Source organism: Hermetia illucens, chromosome 1, assembly GCF_905115235.1.
Source record: "Hermetia illucens chromosome 1, iHerIll2.2.curated.20191125, whole genome shotgun sequence".
In the NCBI taxonomy this organism is placed as follows: domain Eukaryota; kingdom Metazoa; phylum Arthropoda; class Insecta; order Diptera; family Stratiomyidae; genus Hermetia; species Hermetia illucens.
In genome coordinates, this window is record NC_051849.1 from 215,016,477 (window position 1) to 215,032,970 (window position 16,494).

General features: G+C 39.9%; 1 protein-coding gene across 14 annotated transcripts in view; it reads left to right on the plus strand.

Annotated features, from left to right (window-relative positions):
• Positions 1 to 16,494, plus strand: part of LOC119655867 — a 290,524-nt gene that overhangs the window by 76,486 nt on the left and 197,544 nt on the right. For all 14 annotated transcript variants that reach the window (XM_038061994.1, XM_038062020.1, XM_038062035.1 and 11 more), the window contains exon 2: positions 3,993 to 4,048. In XM_038061994.1, the coding sequence (XP_037917922.1) occupies positions 3,993 to 4,048 (56 nt within the window). The remainder of the gene's footprint in view (positions 1 to 3,992; positions 4,049 to 16,494) is intronic.

Sequence of the window (16,494 nt, forward strand, 5' to 3'; positions counted from 1 at the left end):
GCCGGGTGTATCTACCTTTGCAACAGTTCTCTTTGGGATTAAACGGTCATTTTTTATCAGAAAAGATACTCGAATAGTGCAGACAATGCTTTCCTCAGCCCGGAAAAGATTGGGATGTGACTCTTAGTCAGTAGGTCTTCCACGTATTGGGCTAGACATTCACTTAGAGATGCATTTGGACCGGCCTTCGTTTTTGAAATTGCAGAACCAGGACACCTTCTGTCTTATAAGACAGGCTCTTTAAATTTGGGTAGGAAGGTTATTGGACCAGAGAAACCAAGCGAAAATACTGATTAATTTAAAAATTGTAATATTACAGTTCAACTTTTTGAGAATATCGGGTGGAGACAAGGCAGTAGAATGACAAAAACCGGCCCGAAAAAATTACCACTTTCCTCTCTCCTTTCCGCAAGCCTGGATCTCCCTTAGACCTGGGTACAGGGTTTTACAAGCATCGTTTTTTCAGTTTAGTGCTTCCGAATTATGAGGTACTTTGGGAGATGGAAATTCAGAATCACCCTAAAAAGGATGACGTTATTTACAGCCAGGCGATGTCATGGATTTTGAGAGATCTCTGTTTTTTTTGCTTTAGGGCTTGTTGTGTCTTCATGAAACGCTATTGCTCCTGGAAAATTATGTGTTCATATGAGCGTGATTGCGGGAGGTTGAAGAGAAAACTTCATGGAGATGGAGTAACGTAGGTCTCGGTAGGTCAAAAATGATAAGGCGAAAATACGGCCGCCCCATTGCACACGATTCGCTTGTAAGTGAGGGGATAGATGTAGAGAGGGAGAAAGATTTGACTGAGTTTTGGGCGCATCACGAAAATGTGTTGATTACTTCAGCGCCCACTGAAGGAGGTATTTAGACCTGAAACATCCAACAAGTCACGGGGATGCGCACAACTAACGACAGAGGAAATTTCGCAAAGCGATGCAGCAGTTAGTGCGGAAATGTTGATCCCAGTATCCCGCAGTGTTTCTGTTTTGGAAAGAGGCCCAAAAGAAATCGCCAAAACTGGACAGATGGATTTGGATATAATCCGAGTGGGAGAGCAGTCTATTGTCCTTGCAAGAGTCGAAGAGAACAGGAAATGAGCAGCAGGTTATGAAGTGCGGTCTATGCGGTCTGCAACTTTTCTTTAAAAAAAACGCCGGCAAAGGTGTGGGAAACAGGCTGATGGAGCTGGAAGGAACTCCTGGAGTGCATTACCTTCTACAAACGGGCATGGATATGAAGGGAAGATACGTGAAAAGCAGAAGCTCCCGTAGTTCCCATTAAGAGCACCGGACGTGACAAAGATATTGCAGGTAGTTTCCAGGGCTCAAAATAGGAACGCGAAGAAAGACAAGAAGAAATAACAAACCGCGCCATTAGAAGCCGATCTGCCAAAATGGGTACGAATAACGGAGCACCAATCGAAGGAAAAGGTGAGGAGACGAAAGAGGACAAAACTGGTAGCTCGACTGATTGAACCGACTGAATGCAAATCTTTTGCGGAGGCCTTTAGTGATATCCGTCATCAGATCAAGTCCGAAGAGAGTAAAGCAGAAGTCTCTTCCATACGGCAAACGAAAGGTGGTGGAGTCCTCGTTGAACTAGGACTGAACACAACTAACAAGGGCACGTTTTGAAGACAGTTAAGGGGCTACTGGGAGGGAAGGCTCTGGAGGCTAGAACTTACGTGTAAATCCAAAATCTTGAGAATCTTATAGAAAAGAGCGAACTAGAAGAGGTAATCAAATGTGAATGCGCAGAAGTAATCAAATGTCCGAATACGTATCGCCTCTGCGAATTCTCAAGGCCAAGAACCCGCTGTGGTAGAAGTTGCCGAGCAATACGCGAGAAAACTTCTTAACAGCGAGAAAATCAGAATTGGTTACGTGGTGTATAGGATATGAATTCCGGTAGTCCCCACCAGATGTTTGATTACATTAGGTTAGACTATGGACACACGATTTCAATCTGCCGGAAATCTGGCAGGAGGGCAGTATGCCGCTGATGCATGTCGATAAGTCACAAAGCGAAGGCTACGAAAAGGAGAGTTTAGTTATCTGAAGGGATCGTGGCAAATCTAGGTCAAAATTGGAAAGAGATATGAATGATCACTTGGAAATTTGAAGATTTAAAAAATCATAACAAAAAGTATATAGTATAAAACTTAGATAAATGGTTGACAGTTTTGTAATAGATACATATGTTATATTATAACAATAAAGCTATTATTGGGCATAATCGATATGAATTATCAGCGTCACACGTTCCAATAAAATGTTATTATACTATTGGAATTCCCACACAATTAGAGGCGTTCCGTACTATAATTATAACAAATATAATGCCTACTTGTGTGATCATAGATTACCAACTATAAACTATCATATTATTTTTCCAATCAAAGTATCATAAAAATATTCTAAAATTTTCCAGAACTTTCATTCTGAAAATTTCTAGAACTTCCAGAATAGTTTGTATATGAGTAAAAGAAAATGTTTTGTTTTCCGATTAAATGGTTTTTTCTCTATAAATGAAGTATTTCAGGATTGTTTTCTTGTTTTCTTTTTCAATGCGACATCTCTCAGATATGTTATTTGCGAAAACAAAAAAGTCTTTAGCCAAACAAGGAAACATCTACTTTTACTTATATTGAAATTTTGCAAAGATGACTAATAAAGTCTAATCATGATACTTCAACTATAATTTAAGAGTAGGAGTGGTATAAAAAGGCTTGAGACCTGCCATCGTGAGTTAATCTATTGTAATTCAAGAAATTGTAAGAGTAACTTGAAGTGATTAAATCTGAGAAAACTAATGTTGTGTTTCGAATTGTGATATTTTTTTTTGGTTAGTGTTAAAACTATACCACATAAGATTCATATTCAATATTTATAACAGTTACTCGAACACTAATTTCATATTTTCTTTTTTTTTTTCTTTGAAAGCGAGTTAACATTTTATTCCAATATCTAAATTTATACCAATTAAAGTGGACATGTTCAAAGTTTTATAATAATGTTAAACCCTTACTTAATAAAAACAACCATAAATGTATTAGTATATATATATCCAGTGTCGTTTCAATCTATAATACAAGTAAATGGTTACATTACCAATATTTAATTATCTGTTTTCGAGGGAAGATTTCTGATATTGAAATATGTTTCTAGTTAAAACTACAATTTGAAGTTGCCCATGGCTGAAAATTATATTACATAAATAGATTTAGATTATATAGCAATAGCAGATTATATTAGCAATATGAATTTTATAATAATTAAACGTAAATTCATACCATTGACTTCTAAAATGATTCAAACATTCAAAAATTCATACAAATTCTCTTACGGATACAATAAATCGATACGGATACTATCCACGTTCGTAAAACCTCAATATGTCAACACTTAAATCTTAACAGTCCAGGTCATTGTATGATAATTGTATTTGAAACATGTCTCATTCTCGTATCCACAAATAACAGGGAAAAAACTGAACATGTTATCTTTTGTTCCGAAACAGCCTCAACTGAATAGACCAGCTTTTCAAATAAACGCATTTGTTGCCTTTGGTGTTATTACGCAAAATACGATAACGAACATTATAACCATTCAACCCAGTAAAGATCCTAACATCTGCATTCCATTTAAAAATTCATAGAATGTTAACCTAATTTCATGAAATTATGTCACCAATGATCAAATAAGAAATATATTTTTATAGATATATATGGAATGAGAACAGACGGAACATAAGATACTTGTATAGGCGTTAATATGGGACAATGTCAATGAATTTTTGGCATATATTTTGGATTTCCATATTTTCTTTCTTTTTCGATTTTTTTTTTATCAATTTGAAAGGTGTTTTACACTATATGCATAAAAAGATGGTTGTGGTATTTTAACGGTGGTTTTTAAATTTATTTCATCAATATTTTAGATAAAAATTCCTGAATCTGCATTTATTAATTTTTTTATTTTTTTTTATTGCAGCAAAAATGAAAATATTTTTGCCACTAGTCACGTGGATAGTGCTACTCTCGAGTACCGTAAGTATATTTTCCTTAGTTATTCTTAAAATGTGACTTATAATTACTTCACATTTACATTGCTCAATAGATATATGAAAAATATAATAATATGTAAAAGTATTTTTTCATAATTTAAAAATAATAAACGTGTTTTCCCTATGTTGCGGTAGTGTATAACCGTTCTAATTGAATGTATCTATTTTCGTTCCAACTTTTGATATAAAATGTGATATCACATGAACACCTAATTTGTGAGAAAAAGATATCATTTATATTTGGAAAATAAAACTCTAAAAGATTTCTGGTATAGATAATTAACTATGCACCTCTTCCCTCATGAACACAATTGCAGTAGTCGCACCTGTGATTTAAATCAATCAATGATTTATATCAGATGATTTTTTTATAAAAATCAAGATTTAAATCAAACTTGATTTTTATATTTATTGATATTTAAACATATTTAAAATAATAATAAAATACTACAAACGCAATTTTTTTATTATTATTATTTTGTTCATCTAAACTACCTTCAGATCCTGGTGGTAGTCCGCAAAAGTGTTTCCGAAAATGACCTCTCGCAGTTAAAATACTACTTTTTACTAATTTTGTTCATAATTCCGGGCGGCAATTTTTCCCCTTGCATAAAACGTCAACTTAAGTATTACTAATAGAAACAATAGTAATCTTAGAGAGTGGGTAAAAATCCACCATTTATCTTTTGATTGTTTGAAGATAAATTTTGTTAAAAATCCTTAAAAAATCAAAAAAATCATGATTTATTTGATTTTTGTGTTAAATAAAAAAAAAAATATGTCAAAAAATAATTAATCATGAATTTTATCAATCCTGATGAGGAGAATAAGCAAAATATGGTGTGAAGTCTTTTGCCTGGTAAAGCGCATGGTAAAACACTTGTCCCTTTCCAGAATGCCACCCCTACTAACTACTGACTTTTTAGAGCAGCTCAAAAAAAGGAATTCGTTTCTCGTTTCGATGCGATAATTGGGCGTATATTTTAGAACTGAATTTTATTTTCGAGTTCACTATTCCAGGGAAATCCGTTGGATATGCCCAAAGTTCTCATGCCAGCAAATCCAAGATGTTATTATGGTCGTAAGGCCTTTTTAGACAACATTGCCCAACCCAATATACTTGATACAGAATTGGGCGAATGCGTTAAAGGCAACCATTCGATAAGATAGTGTAGCCCTAGTAATGCCCACAAACGAGGTTTTTCGAATCCAGCTAAATTTGTTCCGGTTGTGCTCCAAGTTCACTGCATTCCACCATACCGCCGAACTACACCTGACGATCGGACAAACTACGAACCCTTTTTAAACGAGGGACCCTTTTTCAGGACCAACTTTTTACTAGCGAAGAAACTATCCTGGTGTTCTTAATCTCTATCTATGTTTTGTCTCCAATTTAACTTGACTTGACACTTGGAGGATACTGAGTAGAAATCCGATATCCTTGGCATGGAAAAGAGAAACAGAGATACTCATGAAACTTGCGGGGGTATGCATGTCGAAAACTAGCTGAAAATCAGAAAGGAACCAGACGGGGGGGGAGCAATGAGGAACCTTCTTTCACTCTTTTTGAGTGACGTATTCATGGACAGGATTGAGAAGGATCTACATTCCAAAGATCTGGTCAAGTTATCTAGATAACATTTTCACGATTGTCCATGACAACAAAGTAGCGGAGATACTGAAGGCCGTAAATAAGGTCCATCGGAACCTTAGATTTACAATGGACATAGAGGTCAATAAAGAACTCCCATTTCTTGATTTAACGATCATTAGAGAGGGTAAGGGAGTCTCTTTTGACATCTACAGGTCACGTTTCAGAATTTATATTATGGAAAAGTGACAATATTAGTCAATTCAGTCGCGGGAGGTAGAAGTCAGACAGCATCTGGCTAATTTTGGTTGCAAGTGCCCATCCAGGGGTCCAGGCGCTCACTTGTTTTTGTGTTCACTTTAGAATCTCGCTGATAACAATATCATCCACCACGCGGTCAGTATACGCTACCACCTTCATCCCGCCCCTGACAAATATCCTTAGAATTTCATCCACAACTATTAGCCAGAGTACGAGGCACCCCTCTACTAATGCTTGTGGTTAAGTATCTGCTTACCAAAGCTGGTTGGATTATTCAGGTTTTAGCGTATATACTATATTCTGGGTAAGACAGACAGGTGGAACGCAGTGTATCCAGACCTTATTGTGCCAACCGACCGTATCCAATCTTTAGAGCAATACTATTTTAGACTTTACGTGGTTGGAGGTAAGTACTTAAATGATGTCAGTCAAAATAACAATATTCTACCTCTTATAGTTCCTTTGTAGGTTGAAGGAGGGACATCAGTCTGAAATATATAAGTGTGCTTAATTATACCTTCAAAGTACGTTTTCCCAAGATTAATGATCCCGACGCCTGCTCCCTCAGTTTGGGAAGATCCATCAGTGTACCAAGTAACAATTTGCTGGTATGAGCCCTAGGTCACTGCCACACTCTCTCCGTGTGCCCTGCTCCTCCATTGCGTTTCAAATTTATTGTTGAAATTAAACCTCTTTGTCATCCCTCGTATCCCTTGGTACTAGTAATTCGGAATACCAGCTAGAACGCATTTCGATCTTCTTTTGATTTACGCAGTTCTGCGTCTCGCTAATACCCCGTGTATTTCGATGTAATCCCAGAAATTCACCCAAGGATGTCGTCGTCATTATCCCAGTGATACATACACAGACCAATCTTTGGAATTTGTGTAACTCCATGGCTGTTATAGGTAGGTAGGTAGGTATCAGTGGCCGCTCCGAGGAGCCCAAATAGCGCTTTGGTGCGCCGTTTTGATGCCACAAACTCCTAAGACCGCGACTGTTGTTATAGGAACAGGGAAGCAGAGTCCAGCTGGCTCGGATCTTCAGAGCCAGCCCGTAGCATTCACGAAGGAAAGCTGCTCTCCGACTCTGGAGCTAGAAATCTCACTGAGGTCCCCAAAGAATGGTTTACCCAGTGTCCGCAGCCTGACTCTAGCCAGAGCTAGGCAATCGCAGAGAAAGTGCATGAGGGTTTCCCTTCCTTCTCCGCAGCTTCGGCAATGCGAGTTGTAGGGTAAGCCGAGCCAAGCGGCATGGTCCCCTACGTGCCAGTGCCCCGTGCAGACCGCCGTAATCTTAAATGCATTTGCACGCGTCTGGCACAGGAGCTCTCGTGATCGGGCTATGTTATAAGCGGGCCAAATTTTCCTTGATTTGGCACAGCTTGTAAGCCTTCGCCATCTCAGGCCCGCGGCTGCTAGGTAGTGCGAGTAGACTCGGCCCGCGACAGCCCTCAGCGGAACACCGACTGTATTCCCCGAGGGACTGCCAAGAGGCTGGCTGTTGTACTGAATTCGATTCTTTCTCTCCAGATTCTGCGCCCCTAAATAAATTCACTATTGTAATGTACATTCAACGTAGTATCTACGGAGCGCGTTCCAATTTCTTTACTGTCATGAGCCTGCAAGTTGTCAAAGCTCTGACAGCTTTCCAATATTCGTTCCCAATATGCGCCTTTCAGAGTAGTTTTCGGTCTAGTGTAATTTCTAAATATTTTACCTCTGTTTCTCGTTTAACTTCAATGCCATGTAACCAAGCTTCCAGATGATCCTGGTGACTGGTACTATGAAAACCTTAGATTGATTGATGCCCTCCTGCACCAGGTGGTACTAATTCGCACTTCAGTTTTGATGGAAATGAGTGGATGTGGATGGAGCGTCTTCATATTTTTCCCTCAAATTAATCGACAGTCGTCCGTGTAACCCTGGACCTGCATTCCAGTATTAGCGACGATTGTACCACCCTTTGTATAAAGATAGAAGGACAAGTAAGGTGTATGCGGTATTATATCGAGCGATAATTATTGTATCGCGCGATAATTGCCTAGCTGAGTCTTTGCCGCGAGACAATTAATCTGCTATTTTGTAGCGAACGGGACTTCATATCCTCAAAATGGAGTTCTAACATACATTCGACCTCATTTAGGTCAAAGTATATCTGAACTCCAGTAACTTGCCAGAAGATTTCGTCTAGAAACCCATTTTTTGTTTAGGATGCAGCGATTCTGAGTCGGCATCATTTGATGACTTACTGGCCTACTTGGGAAGCAACTTACTTCCTCTCTTCTGGTCCATGAACCCCTCTTTTTTGGGTTAAACACCAAGTTTATCAAAAAGTTAACTGACGGTTTCATCCAGGGAAGAGGCAGGAAGCAGCGTGACCGATCGATTATATTCGCTGGCCAGAATCTTCCTGAGTCACTGGTGTTTTCAATAATTTGATAGCATTTCAGCCCTGGGCTATCTCTCAGTAGCCCTGAACGACTGCAGTATTTATGCTAGTAACAGATATTGGGGATCTTCACAGTCATCTTCCTGACATTAAACAAATCTTTATTTTACTACGGCGGAAATGTCTTTTTGCTATGTTTTACTCAGTCCGAAAATTTCAAAATGGTTTCCACTGCCTTCTACGAAACCTCAATCCTTGAGCCCAGTCCGTCTGGGAAGTTTATGGTTACTTTCGAGAATGTACCGTCTAAGTTCCTGTTATCAAATCCATTAACAATTGTCGGGGGCTTGGCTTCGCCCTTCTCGTCACACTCATCCATTGTACCGACCTCAATTTGGCCAAAATATGGACAACCTTCTGGTACTGACTCTTAGGAAGACTCAGAGTGGACTTCTGTTTTAAAGATTTTCTATAAACAAAACCTTTTTAAGGGTCTCACAGCCCACACATTCTCACCAAATTTCGTGACAATAGGTTCAATCATTTCTGGGTAATTTGGTTGTGGGCAAACAGGTTGGCACTGATGTTTGCCACAATCAACTTACCCAGAAATGGCTGAACCTATTCTCATCAAATTTGGTGAGAATATGTGGGTTGTGAGACCTTTACACGCGCCAAATGGTATAATTTTGTTGGGGTTGTAAATGTTTTCCCCAAACATGGTCATGTAGCACAACTAATGAAAGAGTTAAAATAGTACTTTCCAAAAAAGGATAAGGCAGATAATACCTAAAATATACGCGCCATAAAGTGTACTAGATCTCGTTTTCAAAACCTATCCAATATTGAATTTAGATACATATATAGGGTCTACAAATAAGTTCTGTCGGTTTTCACAATAGATGGCGTAGCTTGTTTTTTATTCCATTGAACCACATTTCCAGACATTCATCGGAAAGCTACTGTCAATAGGCACAAACGTCAGTACAAATTATTTAATTGAAGTGTAAACAACAATACTTTTCTCATCAACGAAAATGGCCAATTTTGTACGAAATAATGTGTTTTTGCGGGGAGTTCTACTTCATTATTTCAATATGAAGAAAAAAGCAACCGAAAGTCATCGCATTTTGGTGGAACTTTATGGTGACCATGCTCTATCTGAGCGAACGTGTCAGAGGTGGCTTGGATGGTTTAAAAGTGGCGATTTTGACTTGGAGGACGAAGAGCTCGCCGGACGGCCAACAATTTTTGAAGATGAAGAATTACAGGCATTGCTCAACCAAGATCCATCGCAAACGCAAGAAGAACTTGGAAAAACACTTGGAGTCACTCAGCAAGCCATTTCCCACCGTTTAAAAGCAATGGGAATGATCCGAAAGGTCGGAAGTTAGGTTCCGTATGAACTGAAGCCAAGAGATGTCGAACGCCGTTTTTTCACGTGCGAACAACTGCTCCAACGGCAAGAAAGGAAGGGTTTTCTGCATCGAATAGTTACTGGCGATGAAAAGTGGATCCATTACGATAATCCCAAGCGTCGGCCTCATCATCGACGGCCAAAGCGAATATTCATGGTGAGAAGATCATGCTGTGTATATGGTGGGACCAGCTGGGTGTGGTATACTATGAGCTGCTAAAACCGAACGAAACGGTCACGGGCAACCTCTACCGACGTCAAATGATGCGTTTGAGCCGCGAACTCAAGAAAAAACGGCCGCAATACCAGCAAAGGCATGATAAAGTTATTTTGCAACATGACAATGCTCGTCCACATGTTGCACAGCCCGTTAAAACATATCTAGAAACGTTGAATTGGGAAGTCCAACCCCACCCGCCGTACTCCCCAGACATTGCTCCTTCTGATTACTATTCCGGTCGCTGCAGCATGGCCTGGCTGACCAGCACTTCTCCAATTACGAGGAACTCAAAAAATGGCTCGATGAGTGGATAGCGGCCAAGCAGGCCAATTTTTGGCGCGATGGTATCTATGAATTGCCTGAAAGATGGAAGAAAGTTGTGGCTGGCGATGGGCAATACTTTGAACAATGAATGTATAACCAATTTTTCACAATAAAGTTTCAAATTTAACAAAAAATCCGACATAACTTATTTGTAGGCCCTATATGTAAATGTTTGCACGGTTTTGGGCACGAAGTATCCAGAAATATCCAGATACCTTGCAACAACTGGCGTCCTTTCCAATGTAAGTTTCAAAGGAAGCTCCTACATCGATGTCGATTTCCGGACTAGAATTCGACAATCAATCGGTTTCAGTCTCCGCTCCGCTCTGGTACCCACTGCAATAAATGGTCACTGCCTCCTGACTAAAGGCAGGCAGCTCTTCCTTCAATGATGCGCCTAATATCACCCCTTCTCTGTCTGAAGTATTTTCTGTGTTTAAAAAGTTTGCATGTTTGTTCTCACGAACCCGACAGCTAAGGTAAAGTTCCTATTTGATACTAAAGATTCTGGAGATATTCGGAGTCAGCATACTCACATACCCCCCGGAATATGTTTTTCCACCTTGGCTTGGGTTCACTGTTTTTAACACATTTCACACTGTAAGGAGGACACTCCTTGAACCGTGATATCATATTATCGGGCCGCCAATTGGGCATGCCCCTAAACCATGACCAGCATTCAAGTGGAACCACGTCCACTAGATGAACCTACTTCTAGTCCGGCTCAAACTACTCTTGGCCTGACAGAAAGACAATTCCCAGCGCCCGCCATAGAGAGGTCATATGAGGTCATGTTTACCCGAGAAACCACTATATCCTACTCCTGCTGTATAGCCTGAATTTGGGACCTTGACTTACCTGGCCAAATGTTGCTGCATAGTGCTTTTACATTTATTCTTGATTTGGTTGGTGTTCTCTGCAGGGAGAATGGTTACCACTAATTGAAAAACCGAAACCAATTCCGCCGATTCCTCTGAGGACCACTTTGTCTTCCCCAAGTATCCGATAGTTAATGCTGACCAGAGGTTTGATCTAGTAGTATTTAGCCAGTGTCCTCTCCTGGGACTTTTTCGACAGCCCCTTCCCAGACCGATTTTGTATGGTATGACTTCTTTGTTGGTATCCCGTGCCGCGGTGGAGGTACAAGTACGATATGGAATTGCGTTCCCTTCCAAGCTGATCCTGGACCTCCTAGAAAAGCAGCAAGTCGACTGGTGTAAGGGAAGAGCAATAATGGACATTTGGTCTTCTTCCGACTTTCAGTCTTTTTTGGGCGGTGAAGCTGGGCCACTAGGCAGGATCTCAACAAAATTTCCTTTTCTTCCTTTGTTTTGCGGCCCCGAGAGTCATTTGTCTTGGTATTTTTGACTTCTTGATCGTAGTTTTGGTTTCTTCAGTTCTATTTTGTCACCATCCACTCTCCAGCGGAATTGGTTCTTCCGCTTCGATTATGCAATGTAAGAACTATTTTTATTGTTGCTTGTTACTTATCTTATTGTACTAAGAGAATCTAAAAAGCAGTCACTATGATGTAAACAGTCTCATGACCCTCCATAAAGTTTCCATCTCAACCGTTGAAGATGATTCTTCCGTTTCACCCAGACTAGAGAACTCTCCGGTAAATTCTATATCTACAATTGCTTTTCAAACAGTATCATTACTAAAATTACAGTAATCTTTCTTTGTAAACTATAATTTCTATTAGAAATAACATTCATCTTAATTCCCTCTTCTCTTCCCCGCCTAACACTTAAAATTTATCTGTTTAGAAAAGTAAGCTACCGGCCGTAATGATGGTTAAATTGCAAACATCTTAAAGTTGATGCTATTTCTTAGGTCATTAAACTTACAGATCAAGTAAAAGAAATCAAATCTGAAAGCAAAAATACCTTGGGGGCCCAGACAATATCGTAGCGCCAAATACTCCATTTGTGTATTTCCAAATCATATCTCACATTCTTCGCTAAATTGCTTTCGAAAAAGTGACCATTGTGTTCGATGATGGATGTGTATCTGAACAATGTATAATTTCATTGAGATGATGAGCATTGCGGAAATCATCAACTCTCACTATGGAGTCACAAGTGAATGTGTTTAGATTGAAAACTTTAATTTCGTAAGTGGATTTTTAAAAGTACTAGAGCTTGAATCTTTTTATAGCGTAATGAATACCCTTAGAGAATACCAACTGAACACGCGCATCTATCTATGATAGATACAAAGGAATTGAACGTGATGTTTTCGCCAAATCCAAAGGATCGCTGACCGATACAGAATCAGAGATAGCTTTCTTTGTTGTGCTATTGGAATTAAGTCTTATCTCCATCAAATTTAGTATGAAATCCGCGATTCTTGGCTCCAAAGAACTTGCTCACTCCCTGATCCAATTTGCATGATTTTCACATTCGCTTTGAATAAAGCCCGGTAATCTACACAACAGCAGATAAGCTGAACCTTTTATTTTGACCAAGTCCACTGACCGTCCTGCCCGAAAATTCAAAACATTCTCCACTAATTAGCAATTTGTTATCTGAAAACTCCAAACTAAATGAATATGCAGATACAATCAGAGAATCATTCCAAGTATTCTGGTTCACCCTCATCCGACAAATTAATTCTGAATATCAAAGGTTCATCGTATCCGAGCGTTAATTATTCCCAAATAAATTATAATTCATCGCATGCATGCGTAATTAACATTATTTATTATTACTGATGCCCGTATTGAGAGAAGATTGTTGCTTTGACCCAGTACATCTCATTGTGTCGGTAACTGGGGCTTCTTCGTTTAATGGCTTAGGGAAAATAGATGTAATACAATAATTAAAGAACGCTATAAAAATCTCATAGCAACTATTCACATACCTACCACAGCCAGCCAGAAAGACAATACCAAGTACAAGTAAAATCCACAAATATCTCCACACTCGCCTGGATAAAGATACATTTGAAGAAACTTCGCCGTGGCTAGAATAAAGTCGGAAAATACCACTTGCACGCAATATTGTGTGAAAATTACTTTTTGAGTTAAACTCAACTTGATAAATTACAGCCAACCATCATTTTGAGTGCAGATTATCGTCGAGATGAAGACGATTACAGCGAAACAACAAAAAAAAGAAAACAGTAAAAGTAATGAAAAGATTCTTTCAACTAAACGACAATAACGAGGCCCCATTGTTGTTGAGCAGTTTATTATTTGTAGTTCTGGTTTTTAGGCAACTAGCGTTCTTTTGGTTCTAAACAAGTACCGGGATTCCACCCGGATCATAGTTATCTCGGAAGTTGATTCCAGTTACCTCACACTACGCTTCAGTTAATTGGATCAGATATTAGAATGGGCAATTTTCATAGTGTGATACTGATTACTGGGTTCGTTGCTTCACGGGAACACAGTTTAATCACTCAAAGAAATAAAAGGCTTTGGTGCAACTGTTTTCAGTTGAAATTGATGTTATCATACTCAAATTAGTCCGCTGGGTGCTGTTAGATACTTATTTATTCATGGTATTTGCACTCTTTTACGTCTCCACATTTTGTTCCCCATAGTGCTTCCAACCATACTAGTGACGAGATCGCTTCTGGTTTTCACCTAGCCCACCCTATATAGACCAGTTTAAACAGGACCCTATCTCGCGGGCTGCTTAAATTCAATTTGTAATAACCATGTCCTCCCACCAACGCTATTGTTAATCTCCTGAGTTTCAGTACTTTGTTATTGACAGAATGCACTTGGTCACACCCCTGATCTTAGTTAACCCAACTAAGTAAGTCTCGATATATCCTTCATGACTGCTTGGGTCAAGGCACCAAAGAGGTCAAATTCCAACAAAACCAGTCGCTCAAACTGATTGGCTTCTGGTTAACCACGAGGGTAGACCTGTACCAAAATTTTGGCCATGCAGGTCCGCCGTCTCCTAAGTACAACTCCACTGAAGTGGTCCATTGAACCGCCCTGGCATACCTCTTTGTTAATCAAACGCGAGAATGTGTGTCAGGTCATTTGAGCACTTCAGTCCTTCAGTCGTACATGCAAAATCTACGTAGATGTGGACGCTTGTCAGATCTGAGATTCCCATTCCCAACTACCTAAAATGTATGCCACGTTATTCCCGAAGTAATAAATGAACTCTTCTGATTTCTTGCTTCCTCCAGATTTCTTGAAGTACGTACGAATTGATAGTCAACATGACTAGACGTAAGATTCAGATACTGACTCACAAGGGCACCGATCGCGGCGCTATTTCAGAATTCTTAACATTCCTTTGTCCGGGTTAGGGAATTATAATAGTCAAAAGTAGAAAAGAGCGGGGAATGCACCTGTAAGCTTTGCTGCCTTGTTCCAACCAATTTCTGTACAAAGTGTCCTGAATTTCGCAAGAAATCCTCGATCTTGATGACGAATAGCAAGCAGTGCTTGCCTAAAATACACAACAGAATTAACTTCGCACAACGTCCTTAACTTCAAGCATTTGCCGTCGGTAATTCGTTGGAACCACCACCACACCATGGCCAATAACATAGCCTATGTAAAGGGTAAGAAAGGTGCTATGTTAGCTGGAAAGAAAAGAAGATGCAAACGGTTAGATGGATTATCCGAACTGTTCCAGAAGAAGCAAAAAAAAAGGGATCGATCCTGATCCCAGAGAGCTGCCGACGCTTCAAAGACTTATCCTTACCTAGATACTACCTAGGCTCTGCTTGGTCTGACTAATCTACCAATAATAAACCGGGGGTGAGTTGACAGACAATTTCTCCTATCTAGGGTCGAAAATCACAACCGATAACAACTACGATGATGAAATCCGCGCACGGTTGTTGTCAGCCAACAGAGCCTATTTCAGCTTACAAAAACTGTTCCGCTCGAAACGTCTCACCATAGGGTCAAAGCTCTTACTGTACAAGACTATGATCTTGCCAGTCCTCATGTATTCCTCGGAAACTTGGGTTCTTAGCAAGAAAAATTGCGAACTCTTGCCGCGTTCGAGAGAAGAATCTTCCGAAGAATTTTTGGCCCCCCTACATGAGGATGGACGATTCCGTAGCCTACACAATGACGAAATCTATGAGCGATATCATGACCATCCGGTTGTGGATAAAATCCGGCTCAACAGGTTGCGGTAGGCGGGTCACTTAATCCGTATGGATGAGGATGATCCCATCCGGAAAGTCTATAAGGGCAACATCTATGGTAGAAAAAGAAGACGAGGCAGACCCTGCCTAAGATGGAGCGATGGCGCAGGTCAGGACGCCAGACAGCTTTTAGGGATATCGAATTGGTGGACCTCGGCGCAAAACCGGGATGTCTGGAGTTCCTTATTAAGGCAGGCCTAGACCGGATTCCGGTTGAGTTGACAGACCAATGTAAGAACATTCATGAGTCAAAGCGAAATGGCACTGCTTTGTCAACATGTTGGGAAAATTAGGTGACCATCTGCTGAACCTTAACTCGCCTTCCATACCAGAATGATTGGAGCAAATCAGTAAGTAAGTAACCTTAAAGGTCGCCCTCTTTACATTGCAGTTCTCGATCTAGAGAAGGTGTTTGACCGTGTGCCATACGAACTCACCTGGCATCTCTTTCACCAAGCAACACCCGCTACCAGAAGAACTCGTTCGCTACGTTAAATTGCTCTACCACGATCCGAAAATTAAAGTTCGAAGTGAAAGGAAAAATCCTGGCTTTCGGTTTCGTCCAGAGAAGGGGCAACCCAACAGACGCTGCTTCACCTCTGCCCTGGGAGCACCGAGACCAAAAGTGGCGACAGGTGGTAATGGCTCCATTTATATATAACATAATCGCAAATACAACATGAGTGCGAGCTATAGGAAGTGAAATCCCTCCCAAGTTCAAACCATAGACCAGGCCGTAAAATTTTGCGGCGCTATTTATAAAAGAGAGATTCAGGTCCTTTGGAGTAGATTCCATCATCCAGAAATCATTGAGGAACTTATGAAGTAGTATTGCTGGAACCACTACTCTTGCCTTTAGCAACCCCTCTGGAGTTCCATTCACCTCCAGTGTTTTTTAGTTTCTAAAAACTTTAAACACATCCAAGTGTGGTTCACAAAACTGGGAAGTTCCTCGACTATAACTATTTAGAGCTGCTTCAGGACTGCACTCTTTTTACATAAATCAGAACACGGTGCTCTCTTTCAAAGTTAAATAGATCTCTAAGGCTAGTTATTAACTTCCTAGATGGGCATCGACCTTAGTGAAATTTT